The sequence below is a fragment of the Peromyscus leucopus genome, chromosome 5 (genome assembly GCF_004664715.2).
Source record: "Peromyscus leucopus breed LL Stock chromosome 5, UCI_PerLeu_2.1, whole genome shotgun sequence".
NCBI classification, from domain to species: Eukaryota; Metazoa; Chordata; class Mammalia; order Rodentia; family Cricetidae; genus Peromyscus; species Peromyscus leucopus.
In genome coordinates, this window is record NC_051067.1 from 112466672 (window position 1) to 112490223 (window position 23552).

Here is a 23552-nt window from a genome sequence, read left to right on the forward strand (position 1 = left end):
TCATATTATATTGTGATATATTTCATATAGCATAAATGTTAATAAAGCTAAGACACACTGCACCCCAATCGCAGAGCTCCAACCAGAGGATAACCAGCTGTATACATACTCTGAGTCCTCAGAGTCCAGCCAGGACTAGCTCCAGGGCCTCCTTGGCTGCTGAAATCTGCACATGCACAAGTCCCACATAAAATGGCATGGTATTTGCATGGATCCTAAACACGCCCTCCCGTATACTTCAACCCACCGACAGACTCCTATAACGCCTAATACAACAGAAGTGGTCTAGAACCAGTGATCGTACTCAAGTGCTAGGAGATAATAATGAGAAAAGGTCTATACAACTTCAATACAGATGCACTGTTTTTCCGAACAGTTTTGGTCCATAAATATTTGACTTTGTAGATCCAGACCCTGCAGGTACAGAGAGCCAGCTGCGAAGGTCGGGAAAGAGATCTTTGCCCCATGGTTGAAAATCGAGCTCCCTGTTAGCATCATAACACAGAGAGTGTGGTTATCAGGAAAAGTTTTCAGTTGCTCACATCTGAACATTGTTGGGCTTAAGTGTTGACTACAGTTTCAGCATTTCCCCTTGTTTCACAGTAGGCTTTTTAATGTCTTTACCTACTTTTACCTTCAAAGCATTTGAGTTTGCCGTGACTTTTGGTGAGTCCGAGTGTCTGAAATCCCTCTGCTAATTGTCTCCCCCCTTCATTAAGGGTGTTGTGGCGCACTTAGATTTAAAGTAGCTTGATGCCAACATATCCTTTGTGTTAACTGGGAGGGACTCAGTGGGTGAAAAGCCACTGAAAGAGTGGCAGTTGTCTCAGCGTGTCCAGCATTGAAAGGGACTGTAGGGTGTAGAAGGTCTAGTGTGAGAACTGAGCAGAGTTCCAGGGGAGCCTGTTAGTGTCTCATACTCCTGAGGACCAGCTCGTAGCTTATGTGCCATGTCCTCAATGACATGTGCCCTGTCACTAAGCTCAGTGAGGTCAGATACAAATTCAGCTCACTCACAAAGTAGAGAAAATATGGCAGGTGAAGTGTCAACCGTTCCCTTTCCTTCTCAGCTCACGGGGAGCTGAGAGGCCAGGTTTGGAGCAGAGCGCACCTCTGACCCCGCTGATTCCTTCCCTCTGCCTCCACAGGCAATGAAAAGTATGAATGCTTCTTGGAGCAAGCAAAGAAAAACATGGAGAAAGAGTACAATAAATATGATTCTCTAAATCACTATGAGATGATAACTGACGAAATCCCTGAGGAGGAGACCTCAGAGGTGAGAGCAGCTCCACCTCGCACAGAACGTGCGTGAGGAAGAGAGCATGGGCAAAGCGGGGTGGGACGATGGCATGGGACGTCCCAGGAACGGAGTAGAAAGAGATGCAGCCAAGGCAGAAGAGGGACATGAGAAGGAGGCAAGGCGAGCCGGAAGAGAGGAGCAGCTACTGGGACTTTCCTCAAGGAAAGGGGGCAAGAGGGAGCCCCTGAAATGTTTGAACTGGAAGTGCTATGGCATAATTGAGACCCCTGTAGCTGTCTTGTGGGCTATGGGGGGACAGGGCTTAATGGAGGAAGAGCAGCTATGAGGGGATAGGGGCTTTTTAAAGCTGCTGGGATGATTCTAGGTGAGAAGTAGTTGTGGGGCAAACATTGGTGATGTCAGTCAAGGAAGAGAGCGTTGAGTGGGGGCAAGGAATATTCCAGGCCTGGAATGATCAACCCCTCGGGATTGACTGGATATGCAGTGAGGTAGGGATGATGTTTCACTTGGATGCATCGTAAAGAAAGCGTATTGGGAGAGGAAACTCAGAAGGAAAAACAAGTGTGAGTAGGAAAAGGAGGTGGAGAAATGAGTCCAGATGGTCCATTATTGAGCATAAAATTGCTTTCTTTTTATTTTTTGAAAATTTCATACACATTTATAATTTATCTTAGTCAGATATGCATCTCCCCACTCACTCCTTCCAGCCTGCCAACCTCTCTCTCACCTCCCTCTCAACTTCATGCCCTTTTTAACCACCCAAGTCCAATTAGAGCTGCCCATGTGCTTATATGTATGAGGTCATCGAATGGGGCATGAGCATCCTACCAATATCCACCCCTCCCCGAGAAAAGTCTCCCTCTATCGGCAGCCATCACCATTAGCTACTCAGTGAGGGGTAGGGCATTAGAAACCCCTCCCGACTCCATGCTGGGATTTTTTAGCTGACTTGATCTCATGGGAGTCTTGTGCAGTAACCACAGAACTTATGAGTTCATGTGCATCACAGCCATGCTCTGTCCAGAAGGCAGCCCTTCACAGCACTCCTCCTTATCCTCTGGAGCTTACATTCTTTCAACCCCCTCTTCCAAGATGTCCCCTGAGCCTTTGTGAGGGGATGCGACATTGATGTCCCATCTACAGCTGAGTGCTCACAATCACTCACTCTCAGCATTTGGAACTGTTGTAAGTCTGCATTAAACACTGGCCTCCAAATATGAAACCTCCATCTATAACACTAACTCCAGGGGAGCCAATGCCTCTGGCTGCTGTGGACCTCTGTTTTCCAGAGTCCACATAACCACAGACACACATCTTCATATAAGTAAAACTGTAATGAAGAACCCGGGGGGCAGAGCATCCTACCTTTGAATCCTTGCATTGGAAAATAAAAATGGCCATCGAAGCAGGAGTCATGCAGAGAAAACACCCAGTACTTCTGTGGTGCTTAAGAATTTTTTGTCAAAACATTTTTATTTTTAAAAATATGTATTATATATTTATTTGTCAGGGGACTGTGCATGCGTCACAGAGCAATTGAGAGAGTCAGAGGACAGCTTTCGGGAGTTAGCTCTTCCTTCCACCTAGGGATTGAACTCAGGTCATCATCACAGCAAATGCCAAATGCCTCTTTACCTGCTGAGCCACCTCCACCAGGCCATTTTGTTTGTTTGTTTGTTTGTTTGTTTGTTTGTTTGTTTGTTTCGAGACAGGGTTTCTCTGTGTTGTTTTGGTACCTGTCCTGGACCTCGCTCTGTAGACCACCAGGCTGGCCTCAAATTCACAGAGATCCTCCTGGATCTGCCTCCCGAGTGCTGGGATTAAAGGCGGGTGCCACCCCTGCCCGGCCATTTTTTTAAACTCTATTTAAAAGAGAGCTGGCTCAGCAGGTAAGTGCACTTGCTGCTCTTCCAGAGGATCCAAGTTCAGTTCCCAACACCACATAGTGGCTCACGACCATCCCCGACTCCAGTTCCAGGGGATCAGATGCTTTCTTCTGAACTACATGGACACCAGGACACCACCATTATGTGGTACACATAAATATATGTAGGCAAAACACTCATACACATAAAATAAACAAATCTTAAAAACATTTTTTAAAAAGACCCTTCCTCATTTACGAGTCCATGAGAATTTATTCATTGTGAACCTAATCTTTACTTACTACACATTCGAAACATGGAAGGATCAAAGAATCAGTAGTTTTCCCTTTGTGGGAAAAAATTCTTACCAACACTAAATAAAGAGAATACATATTCTCGCACAGTCCTCTGAATTGCTCTTCCTCTTGCTCTAGATAAGTGCTCATCTCCAGATGGAAGTAGAGCGGCTCATAGTCCAAGAATATGCCCTGGAACACCAGAAAGCAATCTCCTCCAGTACCACGGAAGACACCTACTTCAGCCTTCGGAGTCGCCGCAAAATAGCCAAGTGAGGGCCCTTTCGTGTCTGTGCTGCTTTTGTTTCAGAGTGTGGTGAAGCAAACAGGTTTGTGTGTGTGTGTGTGCATCTCCTGAGAAACTAATTGATCACCTAGGACTGAAAGCCATGCACCTCGTGTTAGCTGCCGTCCCTCCCTAGCGTGAAGCCAACTAGGCAATTCTGGATCTTAAAGGCAGGGTACCACATCCAATAGACAGGCCCCCATTTCAGGTTCATGGGGACCCACACTGAATGTGTTGCTGGATAATGGCCACACACGTGGACTCCTGAAGGATGCATGGAGTGTCTAGTCTCTCTTCTAGTGACCCTTAGCTGTTCTCCACTCTGGAAAACAAAGTTGCAGACAGGCGAGAACTCACACTCTCTCCTTTTTGGGAAAAGTGGCCTTCCTGGCTTGAAAGTGACTAGTAAGGACAGCCCCTTTAACTGTTTCAGAGTCCAGCTGCCAGAGTACATCCTGGACTTTGGCTACATTGTGCTTGGTGATGTCCGAACCCACATCATCAAGATCACCAACACCAGTCACTTTCCGGTGTCCTTCCACGCAGAGAAGCATGTCCTTCATGACACAGGTACCAGAAGCCCCCCTGCATGCCCCAGCCTTCTAGAGCAGCATTTCTGCTGTTCATCGGCTGAAGGAGTTGCTGGGTAACTCAGCGACACTTTGGTCAGCCTATCCCAGAGAGCCTGCTACGCAGAGCAGCTCCTTTGCGCTCTTCTCTTGCTCATGAAAACTGTTTTCCTTTGTCTCGGTCTAGGCTTCAGCACTGAGCTAGACCGTGTAAAGAATCTGCCCTACTGTGAGACAGAAACATTTGAAGTGAGATGTGACCCACAAGGGGCTAATCTTTCTATGGGGAATAAAGAAGTCATTCTTCCCATCAAGGTATGGTGTCCCACTGGGCCTACACGGCCCTCCATGTCCCAGCCGAGCCTGTTGAGAACCCCAAGATGATGCAGTATGGGTGATCAAAAGCTGGGCTCTGAGCACCCTAAGATGCCTATCACTGAGCTGTATCTCCAGCCTGAGACATTGTGTGGTGGTTGTTGTTGTTGTTGCTGCTGCTGCTGCTGTTCCTAACGCCACATGGTAACCACAATTTTCTGTCCATTCCAGGTGTATGGAGGGCCAACTATTCACCTCTGCCTCCAAGCCACTGTGACCATTCCAAGTATGACCCTGTCTTGCCACAAAGTAGAATTTTCTACAATTCAGTGTGGACAGTGTATGGTGGAAACCATCCAGCTATCCAACACTCTCCAAGTTCCTTGTGAATGGTTTGTCCACACCCCACAGCCTACTAACAAGGTGAGTTGTGTTTCCCTTCTGTCCATCTCTACTTTAGCCAGAGTTGGGGTTCTGGGCCTTTCCTCCTATCATTTTAACTTCCTGTTGAAGGACTCTCGGTGTTAACCATTCCCCAGTCCCTAAGCCTGGTACTTGACGATGTCATACTGGGTATGATGTCTTACTGCCCTTCTGCCTCTGGTGCACATTCAGGAAAGCACTCAGGAAACGTAGCTGTTGTGAGTGGTGAATAGAATAGATCTTTTTGCCACAGAAGTGATCTAATTGTCCAATGTTTATAACCCAGATGGATAAGCACATGCCAAAGTATTTAAGACGGAAACTACGGGCGGAGATGATTCCAAAGTCTCGTATCTTTGAGATCCAACCCACTTCTGGAGTCTTGGATCCTGGCGAGAGGGCCAATGTGCAAGTGAAATTCATGCCCAAAGAAGAGGTGAGCTTGAAAAAAATATGAGCCTTTGTAGAGATCTTCCTTCTGGGTCTCTTTGAGGTCAAAGCCCAGGCTTGCCTGAGACTCATACCTCCCATTCTGCATATGGCATGTTCTTCAAGTTCACCTACTTGCTGTATAGCCCAGTGGGTTGAGCTCAGCAGCCATGAGTAAGGTATCAACTTTCACAGAGGCATGGTATTCGTGGCATTCTGCCTCTGTGTTTACAGCTATGTATCTTTGAACAAATCACTTGTCTGACTAAGCCTCATCTTGTTCAAAGGTAACATAAAAAGCAATAATATTCCCATATCAAATTCCCTTATTGCAATTCTGAAATCCAATAAGCTCAAAAAAGTGGGGGTTGAAATTTCATAAGTTTCATATTAAAACTTGCTCAATAGAAAAATCTCATTTGAACTGACGTACTGTTTTGCCTTTCTTTATCCTGCTTAGTTTCCACACATTGCAACCGCCAAAATATTAATGTGTTTGATTACAGGAGATGTTGCTGAGACTCCACTTAGGGCATCGGGTTCCAGAGCCTATGTGCCCTGTGCTTACCTTCTTACAGATCAGAAGCTAAAAGCAGCTGGACACTGGGATTTCTGATGAGCTAGGACTGAGCCGCAACCAGGGCTCTTAGGGCCATTTAGGAGATTAATAACAGTGAATAGAGCACACAGCACACTCCCCTGTGTATTATCAGTGACCCAGGAACTATTAACTTCTCCCATCAGTCACCACGGTAGTCAGGACTTCCTGGCATAAAGCCTCCCTGAGCCTGATAAATGTCTCTTCTATAAATGCCCTGAGTTCAAAGTCACTCCTAATGGAGAGCATGGCAAGAATAATAAAATCCTAGAACTGGAGAGGATCTCAAGAAGTCTCACCATGACGACTTTTTTTCAAAGCTAAAGACATCTGAGTGATGTTTTCCTTTTGATTTTGTTTTCAAAGACAGGGTTTTATGTAGCTCAGAATGGCCTGGAGCTCACTAAGTAGCACCAAGATGGCCTTGAACTCTCAATCCTTGGCCTCACAAGTACTGGGGTTACAGTCATGCACTGTCATGCCTCATATATTCTATTCTTTTATAAGAAAAAAAATCTATGTGACTTTTATGCAATATATGGCTAACTCTCATTTTCCTGGTAATAGCTTTGAAGAAATGCTTCAGAATCTGCAGCAGGAAAGCAGAAAAGTAAATAACGTTATATTTCATTCTAAAATGAAGCCTGTGTTCCTACCTATCAAAGTCTGCCAATAATGCTGCTGATGCTGAAGCTTCTCTTTCTGTCCCCCTTGTCGTCCCCGCATCCTTCTCTCCTTCCCTCTCTCCATGCTCCCCTCCCTCTCCCCATCCCTTTTCCTCCTTTCCCCCTTTTGCTTCCCCCTCCTCCCCTCCTCCTCCTCCTCCTCCTCCTCCTCCTCGTGCTTTTGGTTGGGCTCCATCATGTGTCTCTGGCTGGCCTGGAACTTGCTAAGTAGACCAGGCTGGCCTAAGCCTTGCTCTGCCCTTCTGCCTCGGCTGGATTACAAGTGTGTGCACATCCAACTTCCCCATGCTTTACAAAAAAATTAGTAACATGCCTGCCGTTCTTAAGAGTGTCTTAAGACTAGCAAGGCTTTATTTTATTTTATTTTTCTTTGTGGTACTAGAAATTGAGCTATCCTTGACCTGGTTCTGGATTCTTATCACTTCCGAATGAGGGAAATATCACTATGGAGCCAGGGAGGTGGGATGCTTGCAATGTTCCTGAGAGTTGTTGGGGGAACTCAGTGATCCCAGAAGGTGTCATTTCCCTGCTTTTCTACTGTACTCTCTGCTGCCCATGGGCATCGACAGCCTCAGGCCCAGAGTACCAGAGAGCGGTACCCGTACAGGAAACTCAGAGACATGAAGACAATACTTAGGCCTTCTGTAAGTGATCAAGCCCCTCGTACAGTGCCCAGCATGCTATATACACAGCCCGTAAGTGCCCACTATGGTGATTTTACAACTGTTTAGGAAACAAAATTTTGTCCCTCTGGTGGTTCTCAGTTTTACATTGTGTGTTGTAGAGGGGGGAAAAGATGACTTTGTTTCCATGTTTTCTAGAAGTTGTACAGCCAATCGCTGCTGTTCCATATTGGCCAGAGCACTCAGAGACTCGTGCTTCTGGCACAAGGCCAAGGTCTGGAGCCACGCCTGGAATTCAGCCCTTCCGTTCTGGAGCTGGGGCCCCTCCTGCCTTATGCATCAGGGGATGAGGCTGAGGTGATTGTGAGGAACCCCTGCAACTTCCCCATTGAGTTTTACTCCCTAGAATTTGACCAGCAGTATCTCTTGGAAGAGAAGGTGAGCAGAGACCAGAACCAAACACCCTTCCTGACATGGCAGCCCCCACCCCTGGCACATGTCCTTGTGTCTGAAGTAGCTCCCCTCTGGCCTGTCTCCTCCCCTTCCCTTGTCAATTTCCAATCCCTTCTCTGTAGACTTTCTCCACCTGCTTCCCTCCCCATGAGAACTTACCAATTTGTTGTGATCCCAATGTGCATTTTTAAACAAAAAGCCGGTGCATGTTCATAGTTAATATTTGCACAGTAAAGAACTCCCTGTAACAACTTGCCATTGTATTTGAAATGACTTTCATTTAGACTTCTTTTAATTGGAACACTTCAAAAAATATGGATGGGGAGGTGACTTAGTAGCGTTCATTTCTTGAAGCATGAGGACCTGAGTGAGTTCAGATCCCAGCATCCATACGAGAAAACCAGGCAGAGTAATGCACACCTGCAATCCTAGCACTGGAGAGGCAGAGACAGGTGGGATTCCTGGAGGGTTCCTTAGGATCAACCAGACTAACCGAATCAGTAAGTTTCAGAGTCAGTGAAAGAAAACTCTGAGTCAAAAAGTAGGGTGGAGAGTGATTGGGAAGATAGTGAACATCAACCTATATCCTGCATACGCGCACACATGCACACACGCACGCATGCACGCGCACACATGCACATGCACACACACACGTACACACAAAGGCATACACACAAGGAAATAATTTCAAAATGTGTGTACTCCGCCGATCTCTGCCCTTAGTTTGCATCTGTGCACCATTTACATTTAAAGTAATGGTTGGATCTTGGGGCTTACATCCACCATTTTGTTTGTTTCTGGTTTTTGTCCTCTGTGTACTGATGCTGTCTTCTTATTGGTCCTTCCAATGTTGTTTAGCATTCCATCTCAATTTACCTGGCACATTCTTGAGTATATCTCTTTATATAGCTTCCTTAGACATTGCTACACACATTATATTATGTCTCTGTAACTTCTCATGGCCCTCCTCATTTTAATATAACTGTCTTGAATATTTCCCTATAGAAGATAACATGGTAATTTTTGTTAGAAAACTGCACAGAAGGAAAAGCATTTATCCTCTTACTCTTCCCATTATTCATCGTTTTCTTTCTGTTATTTCAAGGCTGCTTTTTACTGTTTCCTTTCCATCTAAAGATCCATTATTAGTTATTCTTTTTATTATTAGTTTTTAGTTAGTACACAGAATAATGAGTTTCATTATGACATTATCATATATATTGTCATTGTAATTTACAGCCCCACCACTCTGTTAGTTACCTTTTAGGCTAGGTTTGCTGGTGAAAATTTCATTTTTCTTCATCTGAGGATGTCTCCATTTCCTCCCTCATTCTTGAGAATGTGTTTTACTGGCTATAGAATTCTGGACAATGGCCTTTGAATACCATGGCACTTCCTTCCAGCCTCCAGGATCTAGCAGGAAATCCAGTGCTCGCTCGCGCTCTCTCTCTCTCTCTCTCTCTCTCTCTCTCTCTCTCTCTCTCTCTCTCTCTCTCTTTCTTTCTGTCTCTGTTTCTCTGTCTCTTTCTCTCTATGTCTGTCTGTCTTTCCTTCCCTCCCTTTCCCTTTTCTCTGAATCTCCCTTTTTCTTAACTTATGGATGATTGGCATCCAAACAACTAAAAGTGATGATCGTGGAAAAGGCTCACGTGACAAACAGTCATGTCACCAGTCATCTTGTAGATATACATGCTCTTTATACGATTTCATTGCCTTTACACACACTCTAGGGTTGTCAGATTTACAAGGGGAAAATTTGTAGGACTTTTTAAGAATGACTCACTCAGAGTGGATAATGGAATACTGTATGTTTGTTATTAGGAAAAAATGTATGTGTGCTATTTTCAAAGAAAGAAGATGTCTCCCGTGTGTGGTGTGCTTGGGTGTGTACGGAGCAAAACAAAGACTTTGAATCCCTGTAAATTCAGAGTGGGGCTCTACCTTTAGACCTCTCCATAGGGTCCCACCATGTGAAACCTACAAAATCTCTATAGATCTCAGCCTCTGCTAGAAGCAGGGCTTTGATGAGGCCAGTGAGCAAGAGGAAACCTCCAATGGAACCAATAGCAGTTCTCATTCTCCCCTTGAGCAGATCTTGCGGCAGCTGAAGGGCTATGATTCCTACAACACCCTGCTACTGCCTCCCCGGAACCCAGGGGAAAAGCTTCCCCAGGAGATCTACGATTACTTCAGGGAAGTGAAGAAATCAAAAGAAGAGCAGATGAAGGCGAAATATCTGGAGAATCTGCCACAGGACAACGGTGAGAACCCAGCATGAAGTACCTTGGGCTCTGGCTGTTCTTCCATCCCCTTTGAATTACCTTTGCCATGGGACCAGCCTGTCCTGCGTACCTGCCAGGTACCAGGTGCCTGCTGTATCCTGTTTAAGACTGTTACCAAATAGGTCCTGTGGTCTTTGTGTTAAGGATGCAGGGCTGGGCGCAGTCTGCTCTCACTAGAGTCTTAAAAACAGTGACTATATAGATAGAAGAATGTGTGCTAGAGGCTGAGCCAAGGGATTTGCACAGAAACTGTAGCAAAAAGAGTCCAAGTACACAGCTGGGTATAGAAGAACCAGGGTTCCAGTCCAAATCCTCCTGCATGTAACTGACAGCAATCACTGTCTACCTCTGTCCCTGTGGGCATGCTTAGATAATGTCTCCCATAAGGTGGAAATCGATGCCCTAACATATTCAAGTGTCCAGGGGCAGAGGAGCACACATCTGAAAAAGGACAGCCCTTCTGTGGTCATCAAGATCCATCGTGAGCTTCTCTGTCATCTGACCGTCTTGTCCTGGCTGGTCCAGCAGCCCTGCATTATCTTATCCCTTGCCTCTCCTGTGTGCTTGAGCAGGACAGCACGCTTGCTGACATGTAGGACTCTATGGCTGGTGACACTGTGCCATCTCCTTCCTGCTTCTCTGTCCCTCACGCTGAAATAGTCTCAGCCTAGTCCCGCTCGCTTCTGTGTTAACAGCCCTCACATGTGTAGTTCTGCTCTTCCTGCCTGCATCTTCCACTAGACAGGGGGCTGAGGAGACAGCTCAGGGGATAAAGGGCTTGCCAGTGAGCATGAGAACCAGGTCCCCAGAAGCCATGTGTAGCAGGATGAACTAATGGTCCTGATGGAATCCTCTCCTCCTGCCTCATGGTCTCTCAAGGAAAGAGAAGCCAGTCAGCGAATGTTCACCTGACTGGCAGGAAAGGCTGCCTCTCCACTCAGTGTTCTGGCCAGTGTTCAGCACCAGTAACTTGTTGGAGTTGTTTTTACAAATGTCACAGGGCAAGTGGCTCTCACAGTCCTAGATGCTAGATCAAGGTATCATTGGGGTTGGTACCTTCTGGAACCCATCTTCCTGTGGATAGTTCTCTTCCTCCTGTGCCTCCCCACTGTGGGTCTCTGCCCTACTCTCTTCAGTGCTGATACCAGTCACATTAAATCAGGACATATCTATATGATGACCTGGGAACCTCAATTACCTATTTAAAGGACTTATTTTCAAATAAAGTCACCATTGAGTCACCGTTGAGGGGTTAAGGCTTTAGTGTGTGAATGTAGGGAGACAGAAATGCATAAAATGACCCACTATGTGCTGAGCTGAAGGGCTGGAAAGAAGATATGTGGCATAAGGCTGCTCCCTTTGGAGAGCTCACAGTCAGGAAGATGATCAGAGAGACAGTTCAAGACGGAGGGATGTCCAGTGTCCTCAGGAGACAGAGCCTGCTGTGTACAGAAGGACCTGATGGAGGCAGACAAAAGCCTTGTTGCTCTTGAAGTCCATACACACCAAAGTTAGAAGTTTTTTTTTCCCCATTTGACCCAGTGGAAGATGGTCTGGATCCAGGGCTGATGGGTTCAGGGGGAACCCAGGCTGGATGCTCATCATCAATACCTCACCCAACTCTGGCGCATGCTGCTCTCGTGCTGTGGACTCTGACTTCTCTGGCTGTGACCCAGGGAGGGCAGCTGCCTCTAGTCACATCTCACTTCTGAACAAAAGAGATAACTTTCCTAGGTTAGAGAGGTTCAGCTAGTGTTGTCACAGACTGCTGTACCCACTGGGATGCTGTGGAAGAGGGGACAATAATGGGGGTGCTGGTCTGACAGCTGTCAGTCACACTTGACATGACACGGGAAACACTGGTGAAAAGCTAAGGGTAGAAGCAGGCTCCAGGCTGTTATGCACAGAACAGTCTCCACATAGCCCTGAAAGCCTGAAAATTTAAAATCTGTGGAGCAGTGCTTCTCCTGCTCTGGCAACTGTAAAACCAGCTTCAGTCCCTGTCACCATGTGTCTAGCTGTCTTTTTACTATTTTTTTTTTTGTTTTTACAATTTAAACTATTATTTGGGACTCTTAGGAATTCTCCAAGTTTCCTGGGCAAACGTATCCTTTCTGTCTCTAAACACATTTAAATGTAGAAACACTGTGCTCAGAGGAAATGCCAGAGCCAGCTGATTGTTGTTCTTGGTCGTTGGGATTGGTAGTACAGGGTGCTGGTCAGCACAGCCACTCTTCATCTCTTTCCCCATCTCCCTTGCTCCCCATCCAACATGTGTTTTCATCCTCTGCTTTCCCCTGCAGACGAGGAAGAGATGCCATCAGACCAGGGAACCTCCGCCAGCACAAAGAGGACATCACTTAGCCGAGGGATCTCCGCCACATCCAACATGGAAGAACGGCATATTGTGGCTGAATCCAAAAGCTTCCCAGATGAGGACGAGGATGAAGAGAGCCTGGAAAAACTGACCTTCCAAAGTAACTGAGCATTGTGGCAGGGGGCAGTTCTGTCTAGGCAGAAATGAAAGGGATGTTCAATGTCTGGATAGCTCCCTCCATAAAAAGGGTACTCCGGGCCTCCTGCAGTGGCTTCCCATTCCCCACTTACACCCTCTGGTCACCCATCTACTCCCATTGTCTATGAGCACAGAAGCCTGCAGAGCAGATTAGCATGTGCTATTTTCTTCTCGCTGCAGTCCCTTGCATTTTAACTGACTAAGGAAGACCCTGAATGCTAACACTATAGCCAAATGGGAACACTCGGAGGAAGTGGAGAGCATTCTTCCAAATGCCCCTCCAATCAAACATTAAGAAACCCTTCACTTCACCTCCCAGCATCTTGGACCCATTTTCTGGTCTTCATTTTCTCGGAGATCTGAGCTAAATCCGGGGAACACAATGACAAGTCGGAGATGAGGGCAGATTTCCAGTGTCATGCCTCAGGTTTACCCTGAGTGGTCCCTGACCTTCTGTGGCACCTTTTCCCCATTCCACAATCCTGCCTCTACCCTATCTTCTGAAGTGTCTTGGATTCCCCTAGAGCCAACTCCAGACTCCTCTCCACACAGCCATCCTTTTTTATTTTTCAACAAGAGGATTTCCTCCAAGTAGAATTTAAGTCAATGAATATCTTCTTTTTTAAAAAAAAATTTTAAAGCCGGGCGTTGTGCGCACGCCTTTAATCCCAGCACTCGGAGCAGAGCAGCGGATCTCTGTGAGTTCGAGGCCTGGCTACAAGTGATCAGAAAGCGCAAAGCTGCACAGAGAAACCTGTCTCGAAAAAAAAAAAAAAAAAAAAAAAAAAAAAAATTTTAAAGTGTAGAGACACATTATCAGCCAAATGAGGCCTTCTCACAAACCACGGGTGGGGACTGCTGCAGCACTGTGCATTTTAGAAACAAGAGTGTTTTAAAAGAAAACTTCATTCCCATCCCTATTGGCACCTATGTACCTATGGACATTCTGGGATGCACCCTTGTGCACACGCTCACCCGTAGTTTGGATTTACAGCTGACAAGATCCAGAGCACAGACAGCCACTCCGCGGAGGAGGTTGGCGAGGTGGAGAGCAACCCAGTAAGCAAGGCAATTGCACGCCACCTAGGCATCGACATTTCTGCAGAAGGCCGCCTGGCCAAGAACCGGAAGGGCATCGCCATTATCATCCATGGGACACCCTTGTCAGGTACGTGACAGTCCTGAGGGAGAGACTGTGGTCAGAGATGCCGTGTCTCTTCCATAAGGAACTGTGGCCACATCAGCTGTGGTCAGGGCCAATCATAAGAGTTTCACCCGAGGCACAGCATACCGAATGGTCACGTGCCCTGTCTCCAAAACAGACTGTCTATTTTACCACAGTTGGAAAACCGGCATCACACAAGTGTATTATAGTGAAGACAGACAGGGCTGGGGAGACACTTCCACAACCAGAGTGCTCACAGGACAAGCATGAAAACATGGGTCCGGACCCCACACACACACACCCAGAGCCTACACAAAAGCTGAGAGCAGTGGTTTATGCCTGTAGCCCCCTTGCTGGGAGGCAAAGGCAGGCAGGATCCTGGTCTAGACAGTCACACAGTCTAGACGAAATGGTGAGCTTCGTGTTCAGCAAAACACTCTGGCTTAAAAATTAAGAGGGAGAAGCCACCAAAGACAGATATCCTGGCGTCACACTCTGGCATCCACACATGCCAGCGTGGGTGTCCATATATGTAGATACCACACCCAGAGACACATTTTTAGAAAAGATATTCATGATCTGCCATTTGTCATGTGGAGAAAGTGTCAAACTTAGGACTTATAATTTGTATCTGTTTGATATTGCCTCTGTAACAGCCACAAATTTAGCGCTTGAAGAGGCGCAGATTTACCCTCCTAATAGTCCTGGAGGCCCCGAGTGGGTCAGCAGGCCTGTATTACCTTTGGGAGGCACTAGTGGGCAGTCCATTTTCTTGTCTTTTCTAGCTTCTAGAGATATTGCCCATCTCTCCGGCTCCGGGCAACAGCCTCCACCCTCAAAGCTGACAGTGCAATCTCTTCTAGGGACTTGCTGTCACATCACTACCTCTGACTCCAACCTCCTGCTTTGTTTCTTCTAGGGACTCCTATAATGAGATAGAGGCCACTCAGATAATCTGTAAACGGATCACACCTGCAAAATAATCACACTTTGCCTATAAGGGAACATGCTTGCCGGCTCCAGGGACGGGAACATCTGCATCTTTAGGGGTTATAATTCAGCATCCTGTGTGACCCATTCCCTCCCTCTCTGCCTCCTTTCCTCCCTCCATCCTTTCTTTCTTCCGTTCCTCCCTCTTTTTCTTTCTTTCATTCTTGGACTCTAGTGTTGAGGCTGGCCTCATACTCCCTATATAGCTGGGTGGCTTTGAACTCCTGCTCCTCCTGCCTCTGCCTTCCAAGAGCTGGGATTACAGTTCTGGGCCACCATGCCCAGTTTATGTGGCACTGGGGATCAGACCCAGGAATTCATGCAGACTAACTAGGCAAGGACTCTGCCAACTGAGTCACATCCTCAGACCCCATTTTGTTTTGTTAATTTTATATTAATTGTGCTTTTGTTTATTTTACATGTGTGAATATCTTGCCTGCTTGGGTATATGTGCATCATATGGGTATCTGGGCTCACAGAGGCCGGAGAGGGCACCAGATCCCCTGGAACTGGATTACAGATGGTTGTGAGGCACCGTGTGGGTGCTGGGAACCAAACTGCTCTTTTGCTAGAGCAGCCCGTGCCCTTAACCACTGAGCCATCTCTCCAGCTTTATGAAAACTGTCAGTAACATGGCTACCTATGCAAACTTTGCAGCTATAGGCCAACTCTAGTGTCTCTATGTGAGTGGCCTCTAGATCCTTTTTCTTTGCTCTTATCTATTATTTCTGAATCTTCTACTTTTTAATGAAAGTAGATTGAAATGGGAAAAGCCAAGTCAGCACAGGTTACTCTTTAAACCCAACATGACTTCCTGTTAAAGATAAACAGTGGGGGTGACACAGTACTTTAGAGAGAGTAGAAGCTGTTTTTCTAACTGAGGAGGACAGCGTGGTGAGGCTGTCGGGTGCCCTGCCCCATGCCTCCATGGCATGGTTAGGAACGGATCCACAGCTCTGACTCACAGCAGCGCTTCTTCGTCTACGCTGAGCTACCTCTGGCCACTTAAGAGACTTGGAGGCGAAGCACTCAGAACTCACTCCATAGGGTCCTCTGTTCTGCAGACTTCTGTCTAGGACACTGAGCAAACGAGACTCACGAGAGTCAATGCCCTGGCCATTTTTACAGGAAAGACAGCCAACGCCATCAGCATGGCCAGGTACTACAATGCAGCCTGCTTGAACATCGACTCCATTGTCCTGGAAGCCATGTCGGACAGTAACAACATCTCAGGGATTCGGGCCCGGGAGCTGTGCATCAGAGCTGCCATAGAGCAGTCTATGAGGGAAGCTGAGGAGTCAGGTAAGGCCCAGTCTCCATGGTCGTGTGTGTGTGTGGGGGGGGGGTACACATGCATGTAAGGGCATGCGCATGTGAAATTCAGAGGACAATCTTGCCTGTCCTCTGGAGCTGCCCACCTGGTTTGTTGACAAGGTCTTTCATTGGTCTGGAGTTCACTGATTTTAGGCTGGGCTAGCTGATCAGTGAGGCCCAAATACCCATATCCATTTCTTCTCTCCAGCACTGGGCTTACAAGTGCATGCTACCACACCAGACTTTTTATGTGGGTTCTGGGAATTGAACTTGGCTCCTCAGGCTTACATGGAAAGCACTTTACCAATTACTCCATCACCTCAGGCTCCTCTTGGCTTCTTCTGGTCAAGTGGTGGTACCCTTACTGGTAAGATCACCCCTCTACGCATCACACTGAGCTGCCTCTCCTACAGCCTGGTCGAAGGCTGACATGCGACATGTTGCCAGTTTGTCCCAAAGAGTTCTCTTCACCTAGCATATAGAGGTAGTAGTCCATGCCTGTGCAGGAGTATGCTTGACACAGTAGAAAACGGGACCATAGGGACACAACCCACATTGTGGCTGGACCGACACTTGGAGGGGAGCCAAAGATGAGCTCATTCGGCACAGGAAGATATCACAACCATAGACGTTTCAGTTCCTGTGAGAGAGCAAGTTTGAGACTAGACATTTCCAACAAAAGATGACTGGGAAGTCTTCATGGAAGTGGGCTTTGGGGATTGGGTGACTGTTAACAGGCAAAATAGAGACAAGGACAAGAAATCAGGCAAACTGATGGTAACTCAGAAGTGGGAAGGCTCGTTGGGTCAACTGTAATTAGTTCTGATTAGGAATTTGAACTCTATTGAAAAAGAAGAGTTTGGGGGTGACTGTAGCCTGTCTTCCAGAAAGTGGCTCTCATAATGTAAAGGGAGCGATAGAAAAGCAGAGGGAAATGGCCTTGATCCAGCTGGCTCTGTGTCTACCTGCATGGTGTGGAATTGAAGGAGCAGGGAGATGTTCAGGGATGATCACAGAGACTTCTAGCCACAGAAACTAGGAAAGTGGTGTCATCTACCATGGACGGAATCCTGGGGGAGGAGAGGAGGCAGCATAAGGAGATGGATTGAACTTTTGGATCTCGTCATAGAGAGGCCTAGTGTGGTCTTCCCATTACAAGTCAAGAATCCTGCCTCCATCCAGTCATTTGAGGACTGCAGGTCAGGAAAGCAGCTGCACAAGGAAGAGAATATATTGAGATTGAAGCAAAGGACCTGCTTAGAACTGGCTGCTGCTTGATCAACTCTCAGTCCCTCCACTTGAAATGCTCATGGGAGAAAGCAAGGTTCTTTGATGAGTAGATAAGAGAAATAGTTCTACAGGGAAAATCCCAGGAAATACATAATTCTAACTTTTTTTTTTTTTTTTTTTTTTTTTTTTTTTTTTTTTTTTTTTTTTTTTGGTTTTTTCGAGACAGGGTTTCTCTGTAGCTTCAGAGCCTGCCCTGGAACTCATTCTGTAGCCCAGGCTGGCCTCGAACTCACAGAGATCCACCTGCCTCTGCCTCTGCCTCCCGAGTGCTGGGTGGGATTAAAGGCATGTACAATCACTGCCCAGCCATAATTCTAACTCTTTTAAGTGTTCTTTTCCGACAAATGATTCATGTGATTATGTTAGCATCCTGGCGAAAATGGTGAATTTGAGCTCCTGAACCGAGTACCACCAAGCTAGAGATGGTGCTGGGGGAGTCTGTCAGTCAAGTGAAAGCTGCAGACACTGGACAAGGTGGAACTGGCCCCGAGAGGAAGCACTGTAAAGAAAAGCCAGGGGACACGTAGCTGGGGGTGGGGCCCCAAAGGCAGGGCCTCAGCAGGACAGGCACTGGAGAGAGAAGGGGAGAGCCTTGCAGCTTTGGGGGGAGGAAGACATGTGAGCGAGACTTTCACGTCTTCTGCCTCCTTGCTTTGGAGTCCTTTGCTCTCATGAACACGCTGTTCTCATCTCGCTTGCTTTGTTCTTTCGTCTGTCTCCTCTGCTCTCAGTCCAGATGGGAGCAATGTCAGCCACGGAGCTGACACCTGACTAGGATGTATTTTCAAGAACAAAAAGTCATTGAACCAATAAATGAGCAGAATTGGAGCCTGCTGAAAGCTATAAGGAAATGAGCCCTATGATGGTCTCTCAAGGCCAGAGGTTTCTGATGTCTTTGGGGGCCTCAGCGGGAGGGGTAGGCCCTGCTACAGTCAGCAGGCTGGAAGGAGGTCGCTAAGTCCAAGCCTGCCTCTGCCAAGCAGGAGCCATTAGCTTCAGGAAGATACCGAGTGCTTGAACTGTGGCTAGTTGGAGCTTAGCTGAGGTAGAAGAGTGCAGTGTACGCTGGACCACTGAGGACGCAGGGTGAACCGGAGAACTCACAACAGTATTGTCAGTTTTTATGCTTGGCTTACAAATTGAACTGTCCATTGCCATGTAAGAGTTTAAATAAAATATACCGTTTTAGTTGATTTTTTACTTTTATGTGGCTATTGGAAATTTTTAAATTACAGACATTATTGTGATGGTGGTTTTACTGGCTGGTTTTGTGTGTCACCTTGACACAAGCTATAGTCATCAGAGAAAGGAGCCTCAGTGGAGGAAATGCCTCCATGAGATCCAGCTGTAAGGCATTTTCTCACTTAGTGATCAAAGGAGGAGGGCCCAGTCCATGGTGCCATCCCTGGGCTTCTGGTCCTTGATTCTGTAAGAAAGTAGACTAAGCAAGCCAGTAATCAGCACCCCTCCATGGCCTCTGCATCAGCTCTGCCTCCAGGATCCTGCTCTGCTTGAGTTCCTGTCCTGACTTCCTTCAGTGATGAGCAGCAATGCTGAAGTGTGAGCCTAATAAACCCTTTCCTCCCCAACTTTCTTTTTGCTCATGGTGTTTCATCACAGCAATAGAAACCCTAACCAAGACAGTGGTGGTTTGGATCGCTGTTTAGAGAAATTGAGCAGTAAAGGGGACAGAAGTGAAATGATTAAAGGACAGTGGAGAGGAAAGAAAAAAAGGAAGAAGGGAAAGAGAAAAGGAAAAGAGAAAGGAAGTTGTCCCTTCAAATTAAAACGTTTGCTAAGATCATACCTAGAAGCTCTTGTTGAAATATGGAGAGTGCTGTGGACACTCTAAAGAGATTGTACGGTCAATGAAGAACAGGGGTGGGCAGGAGAGCCAGAGAGAGTGAACAGTAGTCGAGACTTAGGTGAGACTTTAGTGGCCTCCAGCAGAGCGGAGGCATCGGGTGTGGTTACGGCATGGTGAGAGGTGTGGTGAGTGGAGGACCAGCAGGTTCTCTAACTGCCACAGGACTCCGCTGGGGCTACTCCACTAGGGTGGTTCAGCCTCCCTAGTGCCCCATCAGGTACAATATGGCTTCTCTCTACATAGTCCCAAATCCTGAGAGAGGGGCAGAGGGAGTTGCAGAAAACAATAAGCCAGAGTGAAATGTAGCTGTGAGGGAACTCCGGAGACTTATTTGCTGAGATGATTGACAGGAACATTGAGTATGAGTCTCCCCAAGAGCTAGAGAACCATGGATGCTACTTAGCTTAGGAGGCAAAGAATGTGTTCTCCACCCCAGTCTCCTTCAGGGGTGCCTGGTCCATCTTTGAAGGCAGTCCCTGGGGGCACAATGAGAACAGGGCAAATATATCAGGAGCCTGAGGCAGCCCAAAGGTACTCCAGCAAGAGCTTTTCTAACTAGATTTTAAATAACTGAAAGTTTAGAAAGTATCTCAGTAGAGGGAGCTGAGAGGGTAGCAGTCTGCTTGGAAGAGGAGTCGGGAACGAAAAGAAAAAATGAACTGTGCGAATAAAGTCATATTTGTTAACAGTCACACGCTTCTTCCTTAGCCCCCTTATCATTTGAGTTGGCTCTGCTGTGGGTAGAAAGAACTCTGCCACAGCAGCTATTCCTTGGCCTTACCACTGCCCACAATCTCAAAAAGGTCAAGTGTCAGATTTCCAAGGCAAGGCCTCATGCACAAGCAACTCAAGAAATTCTTGGCCTCTGGGCTGGGAAAGAAAGTGGGCACAGACCATTGAAAGGATGGGCAGTGTGGTAGTTTGAATGAGAAGTGTCCCCCATAGGTCAGATATTCCAACACTTGGTCCCCAGTTGGTGGTGCTGTTTGGGGAGGTTCGGGACCCTTTAGGAGGCGCAGTCTCGCTGGAGGAAGTACCTCATGAAGGGCAGGCTTTGAGGGTTTATAGCTTTGTTCCCCCTTCAGTTCACTCCCTCAGCTTCCTGAGTGAGATGTGACCTCCTGGCTCTTGTTCCTGACGCTTGCTGCCATGCCCCCCTTCCATAAGGGATGATTCTTATCTCTCTGAACCATAAGCTTGTAGCTGGAGAGCTTCTCTCCAGGTCCCACCAAGCCCCAGCAATCCGACAGCCCACTTATAAAATAAACAGATAGATGCTTATATCATTTAAACTGTGGCTTAATGACTCAGGCTTCTTGTTATCTAGTTCTTACATCTTAAATTAATTCATTTCTATAAATCTATACCTTGCCACGTGGCTCGTTGCTTACTGGCATCTTCACATGCTGCTTGTCACGGCTCAGCTGGCAGTGTCTCCCTCCGCCTTGCCTGTTCCCTCAATTCTCCTCTCTGTTAGTCCCGCCTATACTTCCTGCCTGGCCACTGGCCAATCAGTGTTTTGTTTATTGACCAATCAGAGCAATTTAACATACAGACCATCCCACAGCATAAGCCAAAATAAATACTTTTGTCTGTAAGTTGCCTTTGGTCACAATATTCTGTCACAATAATAAAAAGGTGATTAATGCAGGCAGAAAAGAGCCCAGACCCCAAGTGAGCCGTCATTCAGTGCTTGGTGAGTGGAGCCTCTTCCTCGAACCCAGGTCAGTCAGCTGTATGAGAAGACGGTTCAGCATTCCATAAGAGAGTAACACAGGCTTCGGTGTACCATCCCCACTGTGATTTCCTTCACGTTGTAAGACGACTTTTACTAAAAATCCACCTTCTCCTAATAGCTCAGGAGTCTTCAATGCTCCAAAATATTTCGGCACCAGTACGACTAAGCACTGAGAACCTGGGCAAGTTTACCTCGGAACTCACTCTCGGGTCCCAGGAATTTAAACCTCCGAAGAGTGTTCGAGGGAGCATGATGGTTCCCAAAGGCAAAGCGGATAGCCACTGGTCTGGGTCTCAGAAGCAGCATCATCAGCACCAAGCCGAAACACCACAGGTACGCAGGGATCCCTGGGAAGAGGGTCGGGGTCTTCTCCTCCTCCTCCTCCTCCTCCTCATCCTTGGCATCCTACAACTAGGCCAGCACCCTCTGTGTCTGTGGCTGTCCTTAGCAGGGGACTGCTATCCCTGTGCCACTCCTTCAGAAATGAGTGTGCAGCCATCTGGTACCCAGCAAGTACTTTCCTGTTGTGGGTACCCAGCTGGATGCCAGAGAGGTAAAGGTAAGAAAGCTGCATTGGCTGCATTGATGGAGAGTCGTATGAGGAAGACAAACACACTTACAAATTATCTGAAATAAAGTGGTGACAAAAGAAATTAAGTTGAGCCATAGAAAATGGCCAATATTAAAAAAAAGAAAAGAAGAAAGAAAATGGCCAATATTCAATCAACCATTTTTAGGATCCCATAATAGTAATTTCCTATGGCTCAAACCAGTAAAATATATATATATATATATATATATATATATATATATAACATATATATGTGTGTATATATATATATATATATATATATTATATAAAGGATTGGACCACCAAGATAAGTGGTTCAGGGCTATAGGGAAGGTCATGGTAAGTCACATGCCATGAGCCACATGCCGAGGGATGTAAAGAGCAATCTTGGCAAAAGAATGAGTTGTGGGTAGATGAAGGAAGTCAAGTAAATGTGAGCCTCCAGGCTGTGTGAGCCAGCACAAGGGGCAAAAAGGAGTTGTCCGAGAGCAGGCCCGGGGTCAAGAGTGAGTGGCTGCGGGGAGAGCAATGAAGGCAGAGCAGGAGGCAGGTCTAACCTGGCAGCAGTGCTGGGCCACTTGTCACTCACAGTTTCTGTGTTCCCAAGCCATCAGCAAGCACTCCTGTTTGACTCTGGATAAACCGTTGTGCTGTCTCTTTAAAAGGCGGGAAGAATGAGTAGTTGGATGGAAGGAAAAGGAGGAGGCCCTCTTGGAGAAAGATAAGGTCCACCCAAGAAGAAATGAGATTCCAGGATAAGGGGAAGAGGGGCAGGATTTAGCACAGTTAAAAGATAATGGCACTGGCTTCCTCTGGGATCCATAAAGATCTAAAAAAGAAAAGAAATAGATACAGCTAAGGATAGGAGAATTGAGATGGAGGATGGAGGCTGGGGAAAATCTTATTTGATGTCTCTGATATGTGTCCAGGAAGTGTGATCTTTTATAGGAAGCAGTAAGGAGTTTAGGGTTGTAGTTTAGGGTGGCTAAAGAGGGATGGCAGAGCATACATATCTCCACTGTCATAGATGGAACCAGAAACTAGTGATGCATAAAGAAAAGATAGTTGACAATGCTGGTAGCCCAACTAAAACTAAAAACAGTAAGTTCATAGTTGTAAGATTTCTCCAAGTGGCACCTGACAGTCCTCATTCTGAGACAACAAGTTGTTGTTATTGGAGAGGGTGGGATGTGTTCAGAACTAGGTGCAAGGTAGTTGAGATGGAATCACTAAGAAGTGCCCAGCCAAAGTAGAGAAGGAGTTAAGAGGACATGGAGTGGGGGAGACAGAAAGAATTGAGGGTCTTCAAGTCTTGCTAGCATCCAGGAGTCATGCTGTCCAGGCAGTGGGTGTTTCTTAGTGAGTGGCTGAGGTGGATGGAGATAGCTGAAGGTCCTTGTAGAGAGGAGGCCATGCATTGGATGGGCAGATAGAATGAACAGGTTTGTAGACCTTCATAAGAAGAGAAGGTTGAGTAGTAGATTGGGAATGCAGGTCAAAAAAAGGTTTAGGTCCTGACAGGAATAGACCCAAGTGTAGATAGGACAGGTGGATGGAGCAAAGTCTCTGTAGGATAATAAACTTACAGGCAGGATGGAGCATCTTGGGCTGAATTGGTACCAGATAAGATCTTTTATCTTCACTTCCCCTCTGTCTGTTTTATATTCATAAAATCTTGTAAATTGGAACCACTGGCTCATTTCCTTTGGGAGCACCAACCTTCTAACTCTCTTCCCTGTGAGTTAATGTGACATTCTTTACACAGATGTTTGTATTTGCGATAGATAGGGTGTTATGGTAAGTTTTATTTGTTTTGTTCCTATCCATCTAGAAGTAAAGATTTTTAGCATGTTCCAGGGAGGGGCAGCAGAAAATCCCATTTCTAACTCTGACCCTTTCTCAATAAACAGTAACCCTGAAAGTCAGAAGAAAACTGAGAGTTCACGCACCACACACACAGACATGTACTGTTCAGTGTGCCGAGACTCAAAGGGTTTGGACAGCAGAGTCCTCTGC

At 46.6% G+C, this 23552-nt stretch overlaps 1 protein-coding gene across 1 annotated transcript in view; it reads left to right on the forward strand.

Annotated features, from left to right (window-relative positions):
• Nucleotides 1-23552, forward strand: part of Hydin (HYDIN axonemal central pair apparatus protein) — a 362032-nt gene that overhangs the window by 244902 nt on the left and 93578 nt on the right. The window contains exons 30-41 of the mRNA XM_028891069.2: nt 1149-1276; nt 3561-3694; nt 4142-4278; nt 4465-4592; nt 4824-5015; nt 5302-5451; nt 7550-7789; nt 9897-10065; nt 12390-12563; nt 13596-13769; nt 15885-16058; nt 21084-21298. Coding sequence (XP_028746902.2) covers nt 1149-1276; nt 3561-3694; nt 4142-4278; nt 4465-4592; nt 4824-5015; nt 5302-5451; nt 7550-7789; nt 9897-10065; nt 12390-12563; nt 13596-13769; nt 15885-16058; nt 21084-21298 — 2015 coding nt within the window. The remainder of the gene's footprint in view (nt 1-1148; nt 1277-3560; nt 3695-4141; nt 4279-4464; nt 4593-4823; nt 5016-5301; nt 5452-7549; nt 7790-9896; nt 10066-12389; nt 12564-13595; nt 13770-15884; nt 16059-21083; nt 21299-23552) is intronic.